This window comes from Pristis pectinata, chromosome 10 (assembly GCF_009764475.1).
Source record: "Pristis pectinata isolate sPriPec2 chromosome 10, sPriPec2.1.pri, whole genome shotgun sequence".
Taxonomy (NCBI): Eukaryota; Metazoa; Chordata; class Chondrichthyes; order Rhinopristiformes; family Pristidae; genus Pristis; species Pristis pectinata.
The window spans coordinates 96012968-96034826 of NC_067414.1; the positions used below are offsets into that span (position 1 = coordinate 96012968).

General features: G+C 51.3%; 1 protein-coding gene across 1 annotated transcript in view; it reads right to left on the reverse strand.

The window, feature by feature from the left end:
• Positions 1–12165, reverse strand: part of itpkb (inositol-trisphosphate 3-kinase B) — a 63065-nt gene extending 50900 nt beyond the window's left edge. The window contains exon 1 of the mRNA XM_052025169.1: positions 9976–12165. Within this exon, the coding sequence (XP_051881129.1) occupies positions 9976–10728 (753 nt within the window). The 5' untranslated portion in view covers positions 10729–12165. The remainder of the gene's footprint in view (positions 1–9975) is intronic.
• Positions 12166–21859: the final 9694 nt, after the last annotated feature.

A 21859-nucleotide genomic window follows, 5' to 3' on the forward strand; every position in this document is an offset into this window, starting at 1 on the left:
GTCTAACAGACTCTTAAACACCACTATTGTATCTGCTTCCACCACCGCCCCTGACAGCCCGTTCCAGGCACCCACCGCTCTCTGTGTAAAAAATACTTGCCCCGCACGTCTCCCTTAAACTTTTCCCCTCTCACCTTAAACGCATGACTTTTGGTACTTGACATTTCTACCCTGGGGAAAAGATACCATCTGTCTGTCTATGCCTCCCATAATCTTATAAACTTCTATCAAGGTCTCCCCTCAGCCTCCTCCGCTCCAGAGAAAACAACCCAAGTTTGTCCAACCTCTCCTTACAGATGTGCTGATTACATTCTGCCCACTGCCTCTGCCTCCCCTTCCCTGCAACCCTGCCCACATCACGGGCACTGCACAGGTCTCCTGTCTTGTGGGGTGAGCCTCTCTCCAGCCCACCAGTGACGGGAAGGAACCACAAACCCCTCCTCAACAACCCGGTCTACACCATATCCGCCAGTGACAAGTACAATGGTCAGCAAGGACGTGGTGGGCCGAAGGGCCTGTTTCTGTGCTGTATGACCCTATGAATCAGTATTCACTACATGACCTTGCGTCGAGGTGGCGGAGCGGACAGGCACAACCAGTGTGCGGTTTCCCTGGGTGTGGTCTGTTCCCTGGGAGCTCCCCCCCCACACAGCCCCCCATCAGCTCCTGCTCCTCCCCATCCACCACCAACTGAGTCCAAACACTGTCCCTCAAATGTACGTTAAAGCAGCAGAGGTTGAGTGAGATTAGAGAGAGGTGGTCAACACCGAGAGTAAGGAGAACTACTTCCTCTGACAGGAGTCTTGGTAGCCAGTAGACACCGATTTACGGGAATTTGGGAAAGGAACTAAAAGGAAGATGTGTGGAACTATTCCGGACTCTTCCTCGCTCCATTTTAATCCGTCGTTCTCCTTGGGATCCATCAGCTGAGGACAGGAGTTAGATCCAAGCAAAGCTTCCCACAGATTAGATTGGGTGTACAAAGAGACTTGAGCATCCTTGTGCACCACCAACCCAGGGAGTCATAGACAGACTTAAAGGCCCTTCAGCCCATTGAGTCCCTGCTGCCCATTGAGCCCCCAAGTGTTCAGGTGGAGCAAGAAGCTGAGGAGGATAGTGCTGTCACAAGAGACTGCAGACGCTGGAATCTGGAGCAAAAAAACGAGCTGCTGGAGGAACTCAGCAGGTCAGGCATCATCTGTGGGGGGGAAAGGAATTGTCGATGTTTTGGGTCGAGACCCTTCATCAAGAGCTAGTTCTGCCATTTGTAGGAACTAACGTACGTATGTACATTGGACTTCTGAATTTAATAATATTGTGGGAGCTCGTTCATATGTGAGGGTGTCCATAAGTTGGGTGTTCTTAACCTGGGGATAGGCCTTGTACTTAGAACTAACTTTAAATTAGCATTTTGGATCAAGACCCTTTGTCTAGATCCAGAAAAATGCTGTGTAGTCCTACATTGCAAGAGGATTTGAGTACAGGAGCAAGGATGTCTTTGCAGCACAATACAGGGCTTTGGTATGACCACACCTGGAGTACTGGGTACAGTTTTGGTCTCCTATGTCTTGTTATAGAGGGAGCAAAGGTTTGCCAGACTGATCCATCACTAAGGACCCTCACCATCTGGGACACGCCCTCTTCACGTTACTACCATCGGGGAGGAGGTACAGGAGCCTGAAGACCCACACTCAATGATTCAGGAAACAGCTTCTTCCCCTCCGCGTCTAGATTTCTGAACAGTCCATGAACATACCTCGTTATTCTTTTTTTTTGCATTATTTACTTATTTTTCCTAATTTATAGAAATTTTATGTCTTTGCACTGTACTGCCTCTGCAAAACAACACACTTCACATCATCTAAATCAGTGATAATAAATCTGATTCGGCTTCGGATGGGACTGCTGTATAATGAGAGATTGGGTCAACCACAATTATATTCACTGGAAGAATTAGAGGGGATCTAGCTGAAACTTAAACAATTCTGACAGGTGTGCACCGGCTGAATGCAAGGAGGATGTTCCCCCGGCTAGAATGTTCAGGGACTAGGGGACACAGGGAAGGGGTACGAGATTTAGGACTGAGATGAGGTGAAACTTCTTTACTTGGGGGATGGAGAACCAGTGGTATTCTCTCCCATACAGGACAATGGAGATCAAGTTGAAAAACACTGCGATGCTGGAGGAACTCAGCAGGCCAGGCAGCAGCCGTGGAGAAAAGCAGGCGGTCAACGTTTTGGGTCAGGACCCTTCTTCAGGTACAGCTGTACAGCTGTAACATGATGTCCCAACTCCTGTACTCAATAATCTGACCGATTAAGGCCAGCGTCAGCCAAATGCCCTTTTTCACTACCCTGTCTACATGCGGTTGCCGCTTTCAAGGAACAATGTACCTGTACCCCTTGGTCCTCTCTGTTCTACACCACTCCCCAGGGCCCTACCATTTACTGTGTAAATCATGGCCTGCTTTGTCTTACCAAAATGCAACACCCCGCATTTATCTGAAATTAAACTCCATCTGCCATTCCTCGGCCCAACTGGCCCAGTTGATCAAGATCCCGTTGTAATCTTAGATAACCATCTTCACTGTCCACTATAGCACTGATTTTAGTGTCAACTGCAAATTTACTAACTGATGCTAACCTTACTAAACTCTTACTACTGTAAGAAAGCGGTATTGAGATAGAAGATCAGCCGTGAGTGTATTGATTGATAGAGCAGGCTCGAGAGACCGAATTATCTGCCCCTGCTCCCATTTTCCATCTTTCTAATGGCTGCAGGGTCCGCTGCTCTGGACAAGGTGAGACTGCTTCTCTTGGTCATAGTCCACCAGGCCAAAAATCCCACATCAATACTCTCTATCCATCAAGGAGGGAATGCCTCCACCTCATGTTAATCCTCAAGATCCAATCTCTCCATCCTCCCACTCGTTGCCGCTACCCTCTTGGTTTTCCAAAGAATTCCTGGGCGGGGGTTTCAGTGGGATGCTGGGGGGAGTGCTACACCGTCTTTACAGTGAGGCGTTAAACCAGCTTGCTCAGGAGAAGGGAAATATCCCGCAGCAGCACTGGTTCTCCCTGGCATCCTGTCTCATCCTCAACACTTGTGTTTCTCTCTCCACAGGTGCTGCCTGACCTGCTGAGCACTTCCAGCATTTTCTAGTCTTTATTTCAGATTTCCAGCATCTGCTTTCATTTTGATTTTCAACGAAAGTAGCTCGCCTGGACCGATTGCGCACAAATGGCCTGCACCTTTCCCAAGCCACAACAGTGATCAGGGCCCTGTCAGTATCCTGGTTTAGGACATCCTCAGGTGTGACATATGCTGACAGGAAGCATCTCTGTCTGACTTTTTCCTGAACTCTTTTAGAAGCCGCGTTGTGTGCTGCTAACTGTGCTGACTGGAAGTAAGTAGCCACATCAATGATTAATTAGCTAGCTGCATTACCTCATACTTCAGCTCAGTTCTGACCTTCTAAGAGATCCCAAGATCTGATTTGCTTCACCACGGCCACCAGGCATTGCTGCAACAGCTACAATTCATCATCCAATAGAACTCTTTTCTGCTAGGAGAACCGCTCTCAGAGTAACTATATCAGAGACCTTGTTGAAATCCACACAGGCCACACCCACTACCTTATCCCTGCCAATCTCCCTGATCACATTCTGTGAGTGAGATTGATGGGACCTTGCTCTCTTGACCCCATTGTTTGTGAATGTACTTGTGACTGTTGTACAAGCCGTTGGTGAGGACTGCACTTGAAGTATTGTGTAGAATTTTGGTCGCCATGTTATAGGAAGGACATCACTAAGCTGGAAAGAGTGCAGAGAAGATTTACGAGGATGCTGCCAGGACTTGAGAGTCTAGGTTGCAGGGAGAGGTTGGGCAGGCTGGGACTTTATTCCTTGGAGCATAGGGGATTGAGGGGTGACCTTATAGAGGTGTATAAAATCATGAGGGGCATAGATAGAGGGAACGCACACAGTTTTTTTTCCCAGGGGAACTAAAAATTAGGGGGCATAGGTTTAAGGTGAGAGGTAAAAGATCTAAAAGGGACCTGATGGGCAACTTCTTCACGCAGAGGGTGGTGTTTATGGAACAAGCTGCCAGAGGAAGTGGTTGAGGCAGGTACATTAACAACATTTAAAAGACATTTGGATAAGTGCATGAATAGGACGATTTTAGAGGGACAATGGGCCAAACACGGGCAAATGGGACTAGCTTGGTGGGCACCATGGCCGGCATGGATGAGCTGGGCTGAAGGGCCTGTTTCCGCACTGTATTGCTCTATGACTCTTATGTCCTTCCTGATGTTATCAATAACAAACCATCATCACCAAATTGGAAAGCAGCAAGATGAGAGACCCTGCATTCTTATGGCACCTTTCCCTAACCTCAAGTCGTCCCAAGACGACGTTGTAGCCAATAAAATACCCCTGAAGTACAGGCACTGCTGTGATGTAGGATATCCGACAGCCAACTTGCATACAGCAGGCTCCCACTAACAGTAATGTGATTAGTGACCAAATCAATGGAGCTTCATGGCACCTCTGCTGCCCAGGATGGTGCAGCCTATTGGTGGAGCAATGACAAGACAGCACCATTGATCACAAGTTCCACTGGACCAGTCATTTATAAACAGCACAACTACACAAGGTGGGGTATCCAGTGGTGAGTGACTCACCTCCTGATACACCAGCTCCCCTCCACTATCTGTGAGGCAAGCGCCGGGAGCATGATGGAATACTCTCTGTCTGCCTGGACGAGTTCAGCTCCAACAACTCATGAGAAGCTCGACACCGTCCAGGACAAAGATTGACCCATACCCCATCCCCCACCCTACACGCTCACTCCCCCCACCACCGGCCCCCAGTGGGAACCATCTACAAAACGCACTGTGGTCATTCGCCCAGGCTACTCCGACAGCACCTCCCAAACCCACCAGCTCCACCCCACGAGGACAAGGGGCAGCGGGTGCAGGGGAACACCACAGGTTCCCCTCAAACCTGACTTGGAAACCTATCGCCGTTCCTTCACCATCTAAATCCTGGGACTCCCTCCCCAACAGCACTGTGGGAGCACCTTTACCAGAAGGACTGCAGCGGTTCGAGAAGGCGGCTCAGTCCCCACCTTCTGTGGGCAGTGAGGGATGGGCAGCAAATGCTGGCCTTGCCAGTGACATACCCAGATTCTCCAAGTTATTTTTTAAACATCTACCCTCTCTCTCAGTTACATAAAACCTGAAGTCAGACAGGAGAGGCTGAGATGGGGTGAACACAATAAATCATCAGCTGCTGGAATGAAAGCCAAGCTAACAATTGCAAGGTCCCACCGCTCCTTGAAGGCCTTTCAGTGTGGTGTCTGGTGGGTGGGGACAGCAGTGCTCACCAGACGCTGCCTGCCGCATGATCATTTAGTCTGATATCGACTGGAAAGTCATTTAAAGAAAGACAGAATTTTCCATTCAGTGCAAGAAGTTTTGAATCAAAAGCCCCCGGCGGGACGCAATGGTTTGGAAAGGCTACCAGTGAGCCGGTGCCGATGTGGTCGATCCCACATCATGTCGCCTCACCAGCATCAGGGGAAATATTCCCTGGTCTTTCCATTTTAGATTGTGTGTGTGTGTGTGTGTGTGTGTGTGTCTCTCTCTCTCTCTCTCTCTCTCTCTCTCACACACACACACACACTTACTCTCACCCATACACGTGGATGCACAAACACACAGACACACTCACATAAACACTCTCACACACTCTCACTCATGCACATGTGTGCACAAACACATGCACATGTGCAAACATATGCATGTGCACACATGCACACAGATATGCACACATGAACGCAGCATATGGATACAGACAGACATGCACACACATGCATATGCACAGCACACACACGCATGCATACATGCACACAGGTCAAGGATGCACTCAGACATGCACCACACACAGACATGCACATACATGCATGCACAGAGCACATACACACACATGCATGCACACAGCATATGCACGGGCACAAAGAAACAGACATACCACACACACACACACACACACACACACACACACACACACACACACACACACACACACACACAGATGTGCTATGACCCTGACAGGCTGGGGCTCTCCCTGAGCTGACCCTTGGGGCGTGACACCAACCCCCAGCCACCGTCACCCAGTGACTCCAGACTGGAAATGAGAAGGAAACAGTCACCGAGTCCCACAGCACAGAAAGGGGCCCTTTGGCCCACCGCCTTCATGCTGACCTTTTCTGTCCACCTGCACAAGCCCAGGGCTCAGGGATGACCCCTCACTCACCCTCTGATCTCGTGCCCTCCCGCCTGCTCCTGCCTTGTGCTGTTCAGACCCTTGCAGTCTCGCCTCCACCCACCTGAATACTGCTGTCCTGTGCAGCCTCTTCACCCAACTCCCCCGCACCCTGGTGCTGGCAGTAACAACACTGCCCTCGGCTCAGGCCTGCCCTTCCTCACGTCCCCTCCTCCCCCCCCTACCCACACCTCCCTTCCCCCTTCAGGCCGTCAAAGCACCATCCCCACCCTCCCTGTGGGAGTCAGTTCCACATTCGGGGCCCTCTTTGAATCAGGAGGTTACTCCTGAGTGGCTGGCGAGACTGACAGCGAGGTGTCAGGAAGCAGCACCTCCCAACCTCCCTGTGACTCACCTCCAGCAGCTTCCTGTTTCTGCCTCCTACGTTACTGACCTCTCAAACCGAAATCAGAACCTCTCTGCAACTGCCCCATTCATTCAGCCCCTCAGCCACCTCGCCTCTGGACCTGGCACCTGGCAGCATTACGCCGCTTGGGTCACCCACGGGTTCCTGTGGCTCTGGCCTCCTGTTTTATTTATACCCTTCCTGAAACGTTCTCTCTCTCCAGTATCCCCCACTCCTTCTCTCCAGTCTCCCTCACCCTCTCCCCAGACCCCAGTCTCTCCCCCACTCCCTCTCCAGACCCCAGTCTCTCCCCCACCCTCTCTCCAGGTCCCAGTCTCTCCCCCACTCCCTCTCCAGACCCCAGTCTCTCCCCCACCCTCTCTCCAGGTCCCAGTCTCTCCCCCACTCCCTCTCCAGACTCCAGTCCCTCTCTCCAGTCCCTTCCCCATTCCCTCTCCCCATACCCCAGTCTATGCCACTCCCTGTCCAGTTTGCAGTGACTCTCAGTCACCTCAACCTACCCACCCCCTCAATCTGCACCACCCTCACTGTTCCATGGTAGCAACAGAGAGGGTGCAGAGGAGATTCACCAGGATGTTGCCGGGAATTGAGGGCCATAGTTATAAGGAGGGGTTGGATAGGCTGGGTTTATTCTCACTGGAGTGTAGGGGGATGGAGGAGGGAGGAGGGAGGGGGTGACCTTGTGGAGGTTTACAGAATCAGAAGGGACACAGATAGGGCAGATAGTCACAGATTTTTTTCCCCAGGGCACAGGTTTAAGATGAGAGGGGAAAAAGTTGGGGGGGGAGGGGAAACTTGAGAGCTAAGTTTCCCACATAGAGAGCGGTGGGTACATGGAATGAGCTGCCAGAGGAAGTGGGAGAGGGAGGTACATTCACAGTTAAAGGGCACTCTGAGCGTACAGACAGGAAGGGTGTAAAGGGATACAGGCCATGTGGGCAAATGGGATTAGTGTAGGTAGGGATCACGGTGTGGATGGACGGGCTGGGCTGAAAGGGTCAATTCTGTGTTGTACAGGTCAATGCGTTCCCCCCCCCCCCCACAGTCTCCCCCACCCTCATCATCCCCCTCACTGTCCCCCCCACACTCACCACCCTGATCGTCCCCTCCACACCCTGCCCACCCTCACCATCCCCACCACACTTCCCACCCTCACTGTCCCCCCCACAGTCTCTCCACGCTGATCATCCCCCCCAACAGTATCCCCCAACCTCACTGTCCCCCAACCTCATCGTCCACCCACACTCTCCCACCCTCACCATCCCCCGTCTCCCCCACCCTCACTGTCCCCCCCACACTCCCTATCCTTACCGTCCCCCCACAATATCCCCCACCCTCACTGACCCCCCTCACTGTGTGATACCCTCATTCTTCCCACTCCCCACAATGTGCCACCCTCACTCTTCCCCCCTGTTTCCCTTCACTCTGCCCTCACAGAAGCCTTTGTCCAACTGTACACAACCTGGTGAGAACCCCCCCCCCACCCCACCCCTGAGACAGACCTGGCCTTCCTACTTAGGGAAGAATGAATGCGACCAAAGGCAGGGTTCGGTGGGATGATGGGGTTGCCCGATGAAGGGAGATTGGGTGCACTACACCTGCAGAAGAATGAGAGGAAATCTCACCCAAACTCACTAAGATCTTACAGGGCTGTTTAGGACAAAAATGAAAAGAAATTTCTTCACCCGGTTGGAATCTCTGGAATTCTCTCTCCCAAGAGGGGCGGTGGAGTGTATTCATGATGAAGACACAACAATGCTGGAATCTGGAGCAAAAATTAAACTGCTGGTGGGACTCAGCAGGTCAGGGAGCATCTGCGGAGGGAGAGGGGTGGTCCGTCAACACCAGCCATCCCTCTGCCTCCACAGATGCTGCCCGACCCGCTGGGTCCCTTTGTGCTTTTACACTCAAGGCAGAGATGGATAGATTTCTGTGGGGAGGAGAGAACTGGGGACGTGGGGTTAATTCAGGAGGGTGGTGCTGATCATCCGTGATCTTATTGAGTGGAAGAGCGGACTGGAGGGGTTGTCCTCCTGCTTCTATCTCTTAGGTTGTAGACTGCAAGACTTCCTAGAGCGGGAGGCTGACAGCACTCGTGTTGCTCACTGACACCCCCCCCCCCCCCCCCCGCCCGCCCCACAGATCCAGCCCAACATCTCAATACTCAGCAGCAGATCGTGGCTGGTCTCTGCACCCTCCCTCATCTCCAACCTCTCTGTCCCACACCCCTCCACACCTTTCCAACAAACAACCTGCATTTACGGAGCGCCTTCCATGCGGCGAGACCAAAGCAGCCTGACACCGGCTTAGGGGCGCTGTGGCTGGCGGTGGCAAGTGGGATCGAGGAGTTGGGAGTGAAGGAGAGTGGTAGGGAGAAGGGACGGAGGTGGAGGGGGCAGTTCCAGTGCTCAGGCCCAGAGGGAGGTGAGGGGGGGTGATAATTCCAGTGTCAACACAGCGATTCCAAACCAGTTACCATCAAGGGGGTGGGTGACCACCAGCCACACCCCCTGAACCTCCTAAAGCACCTGCGGGACCGTGACCGCGTCACACTGCACCAAACACATTCAAGGGAGGGAGGGGGAGGGGGATACCGTTGGTGTGGTGTGGGAAGGGTATATTGTGTGGGGGGGGGCAACAGGGTGAGGGAGGAAGCTGTATCATGGGATGTAATGGGAAGGGAAGGGGCACAACTGTGATGGGGTGTAATGGGGAGGGAGGGTATAGTGGTTGCCAAGTGTCACAGGGAGGGTGTACAGTTGTGGCGGGGTGTAATAGGGAGGGAGGGGTACAGTCGTCATGGGGTGTAATGGGGAGGGGGGTATAGTGGTTACAGGGGTGGGAGGGGGTGCTGTGTCACAGACTGTAATGGAGTGTGAGGGGGTACAGTTGTAACAGGGTGTAACACGGTTGAAGGGAGTACAGCTGTCAATGGCTAGGATGGGATACAGTCGGCATGGGGTGTAACAGGGAGGGAGGGGATACAGTCATCACAGGGTGTAACGTGGTTGAAAGGAGTACAGCTGTCAAGGGCTAGGAGGGTGTACAGTTGGCATGGGGTGTAACGGGGAGGGAGGGGATACAGTCATCACAGGGTGTAACCAGGAGGGAAGGGCTACAGTTGTCACACACTGTCACAAATCAGGAGGGTACAGTTATGGCGGGTGTCACAGCTTAGGAGAGGGTACAGTTATCATGGGTTAGGGGTGGGTACAGTTATAATGAGGTGAGAGGGTACAGTTATCACACACCGTCACGGGCCGTCACAGCTGGACTCACCACTCGTGCCCTGGGCTGATGGTCTGCCGCTTGTAGCGTTGCCACACCGACCTCTCCGGCCCTGTCGGTGTCACTGGAGACGTCCTCCTCCGACTCGTCCCAGGATGAGGAGAAGCCGGCCGAGGAGGCGGAGGATGAGGACAGCTTGCGGAGGCAGCTCCAGCTGGCCGGGGGCTCGCCGTCCTCCACTGCCTCCCGGCAACCGTCGCTGCCATGCTCCGTGATGATGACGTGGGGGATCTCCACCCCGCCGGCCCCCTGCTGAGGGGTCCCAGGCCTCTCGGGGGTGGGGCTCCGAGCCCCAGGTTCCTTCCAGCTTCCGATGGTGCAGTCCTGGGTGAACCCCCGGCACAGTCGCTCCTCTTGGACCGCCGGATGGTGGGACAGCTCCCAGCAGCCCGTGCGGCAGACAGTCTCCTCCCCATCCGTCCCATCCGAGTCCGTCCACGCCCTCCCGGCCTGGAAGCGCCGGCTCCTGCCCCCCTGCCTGGCCTCGCAGCCCCCGCCCTCCCTCTCCCTCCCCTCTGGCCCGAGGTGGCGTCTCCGGGAGGGGTCGGGCCACTCGCTGCCTCCGGGTCCCGCCGCCGCCCCCCGCACCGGCTCATCGCCGGACGAGGGGGGCCCCAGGCGTATGTGGCACCGGGACACATGCCTCTCGGGCACCTTCAGCGCCGATCTCCCGCCCCGCGGGGTCCCCTCGCCCTTGGCCTCGTTGCTCATCGCTCCCAGAGTGCTCAGGGTGCAGGCGGCCATAGCACCCTGGGGTGGGGCAGCCCACGGGTCGCTGGACTCTCCCCTCTCCCCCCACCCCCCCTACCCAATCCTCCTGCTCATTGCGGAGGGCTCCGGCAGAAGCAGCCTGTCCTGGGATGGAGGTGTGGATGGGGTAGGTGTAACGATCCGTCCCAGTCTCCTCTGCCCTTCCCTACAGGAGACTCGGGGAATGCAAGCAGCAGCTGGGATGTGCAGGCTCGGTGGTTGCTCGGAGTGTCATGGTCCTCTGGTGCTGGTGCCCGGCTTCAGAGGGGTCCCAGTCCGTGGGCTGTGCCAGTCTGTCGCAGCCTCCTCACTGCCTGCTTGCCGGGGACATGTGTGGCGAGAGGGCAGAGCCTCCAATGTCAATCAAACCACACCCACACACCCACACGCTCACACACTTGCAGCTTTCTGAGCCGCTTGCTTGGCAAAGTTAAAAGTCCAGGAGAAATAGCTGTTGCAATGCAATCCCAGCACAAAGATCTTGTGGGTGTGGGTGGGCTGTGTCCTTGTGTGTGTTTAGGTCTGTGTGTGTATTACGTTTGTATGTGTGTGTGTGCGTTTGTCTGTGTCAGTGTGTGTTTGTGTGGTTGTCTGTGTGACTTTATGTGCCTTGTGTGTTTGCGTGTGCCTGACTGCTTATATGTCTGTGTGTGTGCTGCCTGTTTGTGTCTGTCTGCGTGTTTGTCTGTCTATATGTGTTTGTGTGTGTTTGTCTTTATGTGTCTGTGTTTGTTTGTGTGAGTCGTCGACTGTGTTTGCCTATTTGTGTCTGTGAGAATCTGTGTGTGTGTGTGTGTGTCTGACTGTGTTTCCCTATTTGTGTCAGTTTGTGAGAATATGTGTTTGTGTGTGTGTCTGCGTTTGTGGCTGTATGTGAGAGAGTGTCTGTTCCTCTGTGTGTGTATGAATGTCTGTGTGTGTGTGTGTTTGCCTATGTGTGTCTGTGTTTGTGGCTGTATGTGAGAGAGCGTCTGTGTTTGTTCCTCTGTGTGTGTGTGTGTGTGTGTGTGTGTGTGTGTGTATGTGTGTGTGTCGGAGCGGCGTGGAATCCCCTAGACTCCAGATGTCACACCAAACCGTTGTCCGAAGAGAGTTGCTGGTCACTGGGACATTCTGGAAGGCAGCCCGCGATAGCCGGAGACTACACGCACATCAAATCCTCGCTGCACATCCCGGCACATACCCGCACCGAACTCCCAGCTTTCGGTTCAGCCCGCGGTCTGCAACCGAGAGCTCAGCGACCCTCGCTGCCTCCCTCCTCGGACCGGACGGAGCCGTCTGATCCCGCTGGGCCACGGAGGTCGGGCTCTCTGCTCTTCCCTCGCCGTGTGCTCTGCCGGCCGCTGATATTTTCCGACCCCCCCCTCTCTCTCTCTAAGTAACTGGTTGGTTATCAGCTGAAAGTCTGTCTGTCTCCGCGCAGGAAGGAAGTGAGTTAGCTCTGAAAAGTCAAAGTGTGTGCGAGGCAAAATGAGCCTGTCTCCACACACCCCCCCCCCCCCTCTCTCTTACACACACAGCTCTCACCAGAGATCCCAGCAACTTGACACTCAGAAAGCTGTCACTTTATATGAACACCAGTAAAACTCTTGTTTTAAAACATCCACACGCACTTTGCAATATCATTTTGCACTGATGTGCTAGACGAGGTGGGAAATAAGCTGCCGTTTAATTTTGAAATAGTTTGACTTCAGTTTTGAAGGGGAAGCGATTTCAGATTGTATTTTCTCTTCAGCCAGTCTCTCGGTTGGAGCTGGCAGCCCGCGGTGGGAACTGCCTGTCTCGGATTCTCACTGGGATAGAGCGGGAATGGGAGAGGGAGATGGGCTGACACCCTCACTTCCCCGCCCGTTGCTCTCTCTGTAGTAGGAACGGTTACAGAAACTCACACACACACACACACACACACACACACACACACACACACAGGCAGGCATACACACAGGGACAGACACACAAACACACATGTATATACACAGAGACACAGACAAACACAGGCAGATAAACACACACTCACATACACAGACACACACATAGACACACACACACACACACACAAGCAAACACCATCATGCAGGCACAGACACAGACAGAGATAGACAAACAACCAGAGACAGACAGACAGACACACACATGCAAAGGCAGACACACAGACACAAACACCATCAGACACACAATGGCACAAACACACAGACAGGTGGGCACACACACACATGCACTGACAGACAGACATATGGACACAGAAAGACAGACAGCTAGACACACATGCCCACATACACACCCATACACACACCTGAAGTGGCCAGTTCTGGGGACAGTCCCAGCTCTCGAGGGGAGGTTTTACATTACACAGAATCATGTGCAGGGCACGGACCGCTGTTTGATGGGGGTCTGGTGATTTGTGGAATTCTCTGCCTCGCACAGTTGTGTTTCCCCTGCAGTGGGTTTGTACACGGTTGAGAGAGGGCTAGATATGGGGTTAGTGACAAACATAGTCATAGGTTATACAGCACAGAAACAGGACCTTCGGCCCACAAGTCTGTCAAGCACCCACTTACACTGATCCCATTTTATTCTCCCTACGTTCTCCTGAACTCCCCCCAGATTCTACCCCTCACCTACACACATGGGGGCAATTTACAGCGGCCAATTAACTTACTGGCCTGCACGTCTTTGGGATGTGGGAGGAAACTGGAGCGCCTGGGGGAAACCCACGCAGTCACAGGGAGAACGTGCAAACTCCACACAGACAGCACCGAAGGTCAGGATCGAACCCGGGTCTCTGGGGCTGTGAGGCAGCGGCTTCACCAGCTGTGCCACTGAGCTGTACAGTACAGCAGAATAGGCTGGAGGGGCCGAACAGCCTACTCCTGCTCCTTTCTGATGTTCAAAGACCACTTGGCCCAACAGGGCTATACTGGTGTGCCTGCTCCAACCTCTGTACTTGTCCTTTCATTTGCCTCTCTCACTGCCCCCTGAAACCGCTCACTCACAAATTATTCCATTAGTCCAATAGTGTCTCCCAAGACTTCCAGAATCCATGGTGTTTATCCGCCAAGTTGGATTAACTTGTTTAAATTGGGCTTTTTATTTTAAGCGCAGTTATACATTTCTAATCCCAGCTTCTTACATTACATCCACCCCAGTAAACACAGAAGTGACATAATTATTCAGTATTCTTGCCTGACTCCCTGTGATTTCGTCACTAGGTGTTGCAATTCCCACCCAGAATTTCCTTTCCCACATGTAGCTGGGGGATATTTTCCAGTGTTGTGTTAAGTTCCCTTATCATTTAATTTGATCAGTCCTTTACAGCTTCACAACACACTGGTTAAGTTATTGTGGGCAGTATTGTGTACAGTTCTGGTTGTCAGACAATAGGCAGCGTGTGTCAGAGGGAGTGCAGAGGAGATTCACGAGGATGTTCTCCCCACATTCGTTGGCAAAACAAAAGAGCTGGTCATTGCCTTCAGGAAGGGGGGCGGTCTACATCAATGGTGCTGAGGTTGAGAGGGTTGAGAGCTTCAAGTTCCTAGGAGTGAACATCACCAGTAGCCTTTCCTGGTCGAACCACGTAGACACCACAGCGGCAAAGGGCATCAGGCGCAGGAGACCACCACCACCCTCAGGTTCCCCTCCCAAGTCCTGCACCATCCTGACTTGGAAACCTATCGCTGTTCCCTCATTGTCTTTGGGTCTAAACCCTGGATCTCCCTCCCCAGCAGCACCGTGGGGGCATCTTCGCCAGAAGGACTGCAGCGGTTCAAGGAGAAAGGTCACCCCCCACCTTCTTGCGGGCAGTGAGGGATGGGCCTTGCGGTGATGCCCAGATCCTTTGTTACAACTATAAAAGGTGTTGGTGAGACCCCTGCAGTGTTGGGCATGGTAAATGGAAATTAGGAAAAGGCAGATGTTGGAAATCTGAAATACACACAGAAACTGCTGGAAACTCCAGCATTTGTGGAGAGAGAAGGTGGGGGCAGGATGGACAGGACAAAGGGAATGCCTGTGGAGCCTGGGTTGCCGTGGGAAAACTTGTGGTTCATAGTTAATAGCAGCAGTTATGACACTGGCAGTGTAAGATGTTGCAAAATGCCAGCGGGTCAGGCTGTACCACTGGGGAGAAAGACTGAGCAATATTACAGACTTACGGCATAAGTGGCTGTTCTGACACAGACAGACGTAATGGGCTCTCTGTGAAGTTGGAGAATTCAACGTTGATTCCTGCCGGTTGCAATGTACCCAGACAGAAGATGAGGTGTTGTTCCTCAAGTGTGCTTCAGGTCTCACTGTAACAGTACAGGAGGTCACAGACTGATAGGTCAGAGTGGGGAGTGGGATGGGGAATTAAAGTGACAGGCAATGGGAAGCTCAGGATCACCCTTACAGACTGAACCAGGTGTTCCACAAAGCGATCACCTAATCTGTGCTTGGTTAAGTTGGTAAATTGGTTTATTATTGTCTCGTGTACAGAGAAAAACTTTGTTTTGCATGCCATCCATACAGATCATTTCATTACAACAGTGTATTGAGGTAGTACAAGGGAAAACAATAACAGAACAGAGAATGAAGTGTTACAGTTACAGAGAAAGCGCAATGCAGGCAGACAATAAGATGCAAGGTCATAACAAGTTGGATTGTGAGGTCAAGAGTCCATCTTATTGTACTAGGGGACCGTTCGGTAGATTTAGAACAGTGGCGTAGAAGCTGTCCTTGAGCCTGGTGGCACGTGCTTTCAGGCTTTTGTATCTTCTTCCTGATGGGAGAGAGGAGAAGAGAGAATGTCCGGGGTGGGAGGGGTCTCTGATTACGTCGGCTGCTTTACCGAGGCAGCGAGAAGTATAGACAGAGTCCACGGAGGGGAGGCTGGTTTCCGTGATGTGCTGAGCTGTGTCCACAACTCCCTGCAGTTTCGTATGTTCCCGGGCAGAGAAGTTGAAGGATGCTTTCTGTAGTAGGTTCCTCCAGTGTAGAGGAGACCACACTGTGAACACCGAAAGTAGTTCACTGAATGGGAAGAAGTGCAAGTGAATCGCTGCTTCACCTGGACTGTCTGGGTCCCTGGATGGTGGGAAGGGAAGGGGTGAAAGGACAGGCGTTGTTATCGCCAGTCCTTACATGGGAAGGTGCCGTAAGATGGGGAGTGGTTGGTAGGGATGAGAGAGCGGACCAGGGAGTCGGGAAGGGAACGGTCCCCTTCAAAATTCTGAAAGGGGAGGGGAAGGGATGGGGTGGTGAAGTCTTGCAAGAGCTGGTGGGAATTGCGAAAGATGATCCGTTGAATGTGGAGGCTGATGGGGTGGAGGGTGAGGGCCAAGGGAACCCTGTCCATGCTCTGTCCAGCAGGAAACAGATGAGATGTGCACTGTGGTAAAGAGGAAGCCACGGTTCAGGAACAGGGAAGACATTTCAGAGGCACCTATGACTGTGTGAAAAGTGCAGATGATGTTCTCCAGACTGACATCCTTTACTATAACAGCACCGAATTAGGAGTCGGAATCTCCCACAATAAACTGGAAGAGGATCAACTTGGCTCTGTTGTGCTTGCACAAACCAGGCGCACAGGGACGTGTGCTAATTGGATCGGAGGAAACAGCTAGTAAAACAGATTGTGGCATCGAAGCCTCCAACCAGGACAGAAAAAAAAATCACAACAGCTGCCAGCTTTTGCAAAACATCTTTAAATCTTCATACAACAGGTTAGAAAGGAGTGTTTTCTCTGGGAGCGTTCCAGCAACTGTGCTGCAGGCTGTATGCTCCCTCTCTTTCCCAGGGACCATGTCCTATTAAACCAATTACGGCAAATGGTTTCATTCTCTCTATCCTACAAGCAGGCTTAGGGTCACAAATACCGACACCAGTTTGATGCTATATTGTATACTTGTCTGGCTAACTGACATCACCTGCAAAACAGCAACTGTCCCATTCAGCAGCGGTTTTAAATTCATCTGTTTATGCAGAGTGTAACTGAGTCTGTCACACGCACTTGTGACATGTTGCTTTTGTCATAGAGTCATACAGCATGGAGACAGGCCCTTCAGCCCAACTGGTCCATGCCGATCAAGATTCCCATCTAAGCTAGTCCCGTTTGCCCACGTTTGGCCCATATCCCTCTAAACCTTTCCCATCCATGCACCTGTCTGAGTGCCCTTTAAATATTGTCACACAGCATTGAAACAGGTCCTTTGGCCCACCGATCCAGCACCAGCCATAAGTCACCCATTTATTGTTTTTATTCATTGTTAATTGGTATTTATTTATTGTTAATTGGTTTATTATTGTCACATGTACAGTGAAAAACTTTGTGTTGGCTATTTCATGTTGGCATTACAATAATTAAACGGAGTCAGTGCTAAAGGAAAAAAATTGGCAGACGTTGCCTTGATGGGTTGAAAATTTCAATCAAATTCTTCTTAACCCTTTAGATTCTGGGGATATCGCCCCAGTTTGTATGATCCCTGGAGTCTGGGCAACATCCTGTCCACAGTGCCCTCCCTCCAAGAGCAACCTCTCCCCAGGTCTGGTACCCACAGTGCCCCGCAGTGTGATGCCCACCAGGGGTGTGTGTAACTGGGGTGAGACCTCTCCCCCCCGCCTTTGGGTCTGGAGCTCACTGGGTTCTACATTAACCTCCACCCACCTCCTGCCCTCCAGATTCGAGGCTCTGTATCCATTAACCTTCCTCCTCCTTCCTCCTGACCTGCCCCTGACGTTCTAACGTTCTGTGCACACTGCCCCCCACCCCCCAGTAAGCTGGCTTGGACTGTGACGATGACAAAGGGTCTGGATCAATTGGATTAAGTCAGCAATGTTAACCATGCAACCATACTAGTCGGCAAGTTAAGTGCCTAGGTGGACCTCAAGGCCTCTTTGCATATTCACCATCCAGAATGTTCTTTTGAGGATGATGAATCTCACCTCCCATTCGCAGTGTTATGCAGTCCAGTCTGAGCCTGGTCCCATCACCACGGTCATCATCCCCAAACCACTCTCTGCCATCTTGCCTGGGGTCCTGAGAAGAGGCGGTTTATTGCCTGCCTGCTTTCACCACACACGGGGCCGGGGTGCAACACTTGGGAACTGAGGGACAGAAAGCAAACCTCACCCCACAGGTGGCCCAGTAGGAAGCCTGGGGCGTTCCCCCAGGATGGCTTCGTTCTTCACTCCCAACCATTGTTTTTTTAAAAACTGTGGTCGTTGCTGGCAATTCCAGCACTCACTGCCCATCCCTAACTGCCCAGAACTGAGGAGACAGTCACAGAGTCACAGAAACAGGTCCTTCGGCCCAACTGGTCCGTGCCAACCAAAATTCCCATCTAAGTTTGTCCCATTTGCCCACTAAACCTTTCCTATCCATGTACCTGTCCAAGTAGCTTTTAAATGTTGTTAATGTACCTGCCTCAACCACTTCCCCTGACAGCTCGTTCCATATATGGACTACCCTCTGGGTGAAAAAGTTGCCCCTGAGGTTCCTATTAAATCTCTCCCCTCTCACCTTAAGCCTGTGCCCTCTAGTCCTCGATTCCCCAACCCTGGGAAAAAGACTGTGCGCGTTCACCCTCTCTATGCCCCTCATGATTTTATACCCCTCTATAAGATCACCCCTCATTCTCCTACGCTCCAATGAATAAAGTCCTAGCCTGCTCCACCTCTCCCTATAACCCACTCCATTGTGTCCCAATAAATCTACTCTCCACTCTTTCCAGTTTATTTGCATCTTTCCTATAACAAGGTGACCAAAACTGAACACGATATTCTAAATGCAGCTTCACCAACGCCTTGTACAACTGCAACATAATATCCCAACTTCAGTACTCAGTGCCCTGACTGATGATGGTCAGCGTGCCAAAAGCCTTTTTCACCACATTGGTGAGCCTGGAGTCACATGTTACAGACCTGAAGGATGTCAGTGAACCAAATGGTTTGTTTTGCAACATTCTAATAGTTTTTTAATTCAATTTTTTTGGGGATAAGGGCTATGCTGACAAGGTCTGAATTTATTGCCCATCCCTAGTTGCCCTTCAGGCATCTATAAACTAGATTATTTCTCTTTTAAGTACCAGATTTTAATCTTAATTTGACTTCCACAGTCACCCTGGTGGGATTCGAACCTGTGCCTCCCTAGCTCTGGCTGCTAGTCCAAGAGTTTAACTGCTGCACCACTGTGCCTCATGTGAATGACACCAGCCCCTGCGGCAGCCACAGGCAGAGACCGGGCCACTTGAGTCTTCCAGACAGAACTTCCCCTCAGCCAGCCAATCCGGGAGAGATACTCCAGGTCGGGTTTTGCAGCCAACCGGCAGTGCGATTCAATGGTTTTGCATGCTATTTTCTCTCTGTAAGGTATCCTAACATTAATTTGCACAGACCCAACCAATTAATCTAATTCAAATTGCTTTCTGGAACCTCTGATTTTTCCATCCACAATAAAATGCACATCCTATCTCATGCTATCTCCCTCCACAGTCTCATCAGAGCAGAGATCCTACAACCTGCTACCCAGCATTACTCAAGTCTCACTCCCCTCTTCCTAAATAGCCTGCTCCCCTGCCCCAATTCCTTTCCCGACCAACCTCCATCCAACCCAGAGAGTCACAAACCCTGCCACAAATCACCCACACCAAACCCTACTGCTTTTATCCATCGATGTTAGTGTCACTGGCAAGACCAGTGTCATTGCCCACCCCTAACTGCTCCTTGGGAAGGTGGGGGGTGAGCTGCCTTCTTGAACCGCTGCAGTCCTTCTGGTGAAGGCGCTCCCGCTGTGTTGAAAATGACAGAAACTGCAGATAGTGGAAAAGGAATGTGCTCTGCACTTTCTCCGCAACAGCAACACTATATTCTGCACTCTGTTTTCTTTTTATTAGCTTGATGTATTTATGTATGGCATGACCTGTATGGGAGGCAAGCAGAACAAAGTTTTTCACTGTACCTTGGTACATGTGGCAATAAACCAATAGCATACCATAGGTGAAACAGTATTAGGACATAGGACATAGAACAGGACAGCACCGGAACAGGCCTTTCGGCTCTTGATGCCCGTGCTGACCAGGAGGCAAAATTAAACTCGGAATCAGGCATATTATTGGCAGCAATACAGTGCAAAGAACATAGAGCATTGCAGCACAGTACAGGCCCTTCCGCCCACGATGTTGTGCCGACATTTTCTCCTGCTCTCAGATCAATCTAACCCTTCCCTCCCACATAGCCCTCCGGGACATTCTCTCTTCTCTCCTCTTCCATCGGGTAGAAGATACAGGAGCCTGAGGGCACGTACCACCAGACTTAAGGACAGCTTCTACCCCACTGTGATAAGACTATTGAACAGTTCCCTGACACAATGAGATGGACTATCACCTCACGATCTACCTTGTTGTGACCTTGCACCTTATTGCACTGCACTTTCTCTGTAGTTGTGACACTTTACTCTGTACTGTTATTGTTTTTACCTGTACTACATCAATGCACTCTGTATTGACTCAATGTAACTGCACTGTGTAATGAATTGACCTGTACAATTGGTTTGTCAGACAAGTTTTTCACTGTACCTCGGTGCAAGTGACAATAATAAACCAATACCAATACCAATACCAATTTTTCTAACATTCATGTGAGAGAGAGAGACCTTAATGTTTGTGAGGATGGCGTACAACAGGCTGATACGCTAAGGCATGTTGACGTGAGGAAAGAAGATGTGCTGGAACTTTTGAAAAACATTAGGATAGATAAGTCACTGGGGCCGGATGGGATATATCCAAGGTGATTATGGGAAGCGAGGGAAGAGATTGCTGCGTCTTTGGCATAAGATTACTATAAATTACAAAATAAATAAATAGTGCACACAAAAGGAATAACGAGGTAGTGTTTATGGGTTCGTGGACGGTTCAGAAATCTGATGGCGGAGGGGAAGAAGCTGTTCCTAACTCACTGAGTGTGGGTCTTCAGGCTCCTGTACCTCCTCCCCGGTGGCGGTAACGAGAAGAGGGCATGTTCCAGATGGTGAGGGTCCTTAGTGATAAACTCTCACCATCTAAACTAAACCTATCAGAATCAAAATCAGAATCAGGTTTATTATCACTGACTTATATGTCATGAAATGTGTTGTTTTGTGGCAGCAGTACAGTGCAAAGACATAAAATTACTATAAATTACAAAACAAATTAATAAATAGTGCGGTGGGGGGAAAGAAAGGAACAACGAAGTTTTCCGCACATGATCCATATCCCTCCATTCCCTGCATGTTCATGTCTAACAGCCTCTTAAATGCCACTATCATGTCTGCTTCCACCACTACCCCTGGCAGCCTGCTCCAGGCACCTACCAATCTCTGCGTAAAAAACATGCCTCGTAAACCTCCTTTAAACTTTCTCCGTCTCATCTTAAAGCAATGCCCTCTAGTATTAGACATTTCCATCCTGGGAAAGAGACTCTGTCTGCCTACCCTATCTATGCCTCTCATAATTTTATAAACCTCTATCAGGTCTCCCCTCAGCCTCCGACGCTCCAGAGAAAACAATCCAAGTTTATCCAACCTCTCCTTATAGCTACTACTCTCCTATCCAGGCAACATCCTGGTGAACCTCTTCTGCACCCTCTCCAAAGCCTCTACATCCTCCCTGTAATGGGGTGACTCGAACTGCACACAATACTCCAAATCCAACAAAAAAAACAGAGATTGCTGGAAACACCCAGCAGGTCAGTCAGCATCTGTGGAGAGGGAAACAGAGTCCTCGGTCTGACGGGACATTAACTGTTTCTCCACAGATGCTGCCTGACCTGCTGAGTGCTTCCAGCATTGTCTGTCTTTATCCCCATGGTGCTGTTGGGGAGGGAGTTCCAGGATTTAGACCTGGCGGTGAAGAAGGAACGGCGATAGGTTTCCAAATTGTAAGAAACAGGAGCCACTCAGCCCATCCAGCCTGGCCCCACCATTCAACACAATCATGGCTGGTCCGACCTTGGCCTCAGCTCCACCTTCCTGCCTGTCCCTCAGGACCCCACCGGATGGAACAGGATGGTGGAGCAGGGGGAAGGGAAGGACCGACTCTAGAGTGGCCTCAGGCTTGCTCACAGACCAATAAACTACTGATATGGATTCTCCATACCTTAATACAACAGAGAGGGA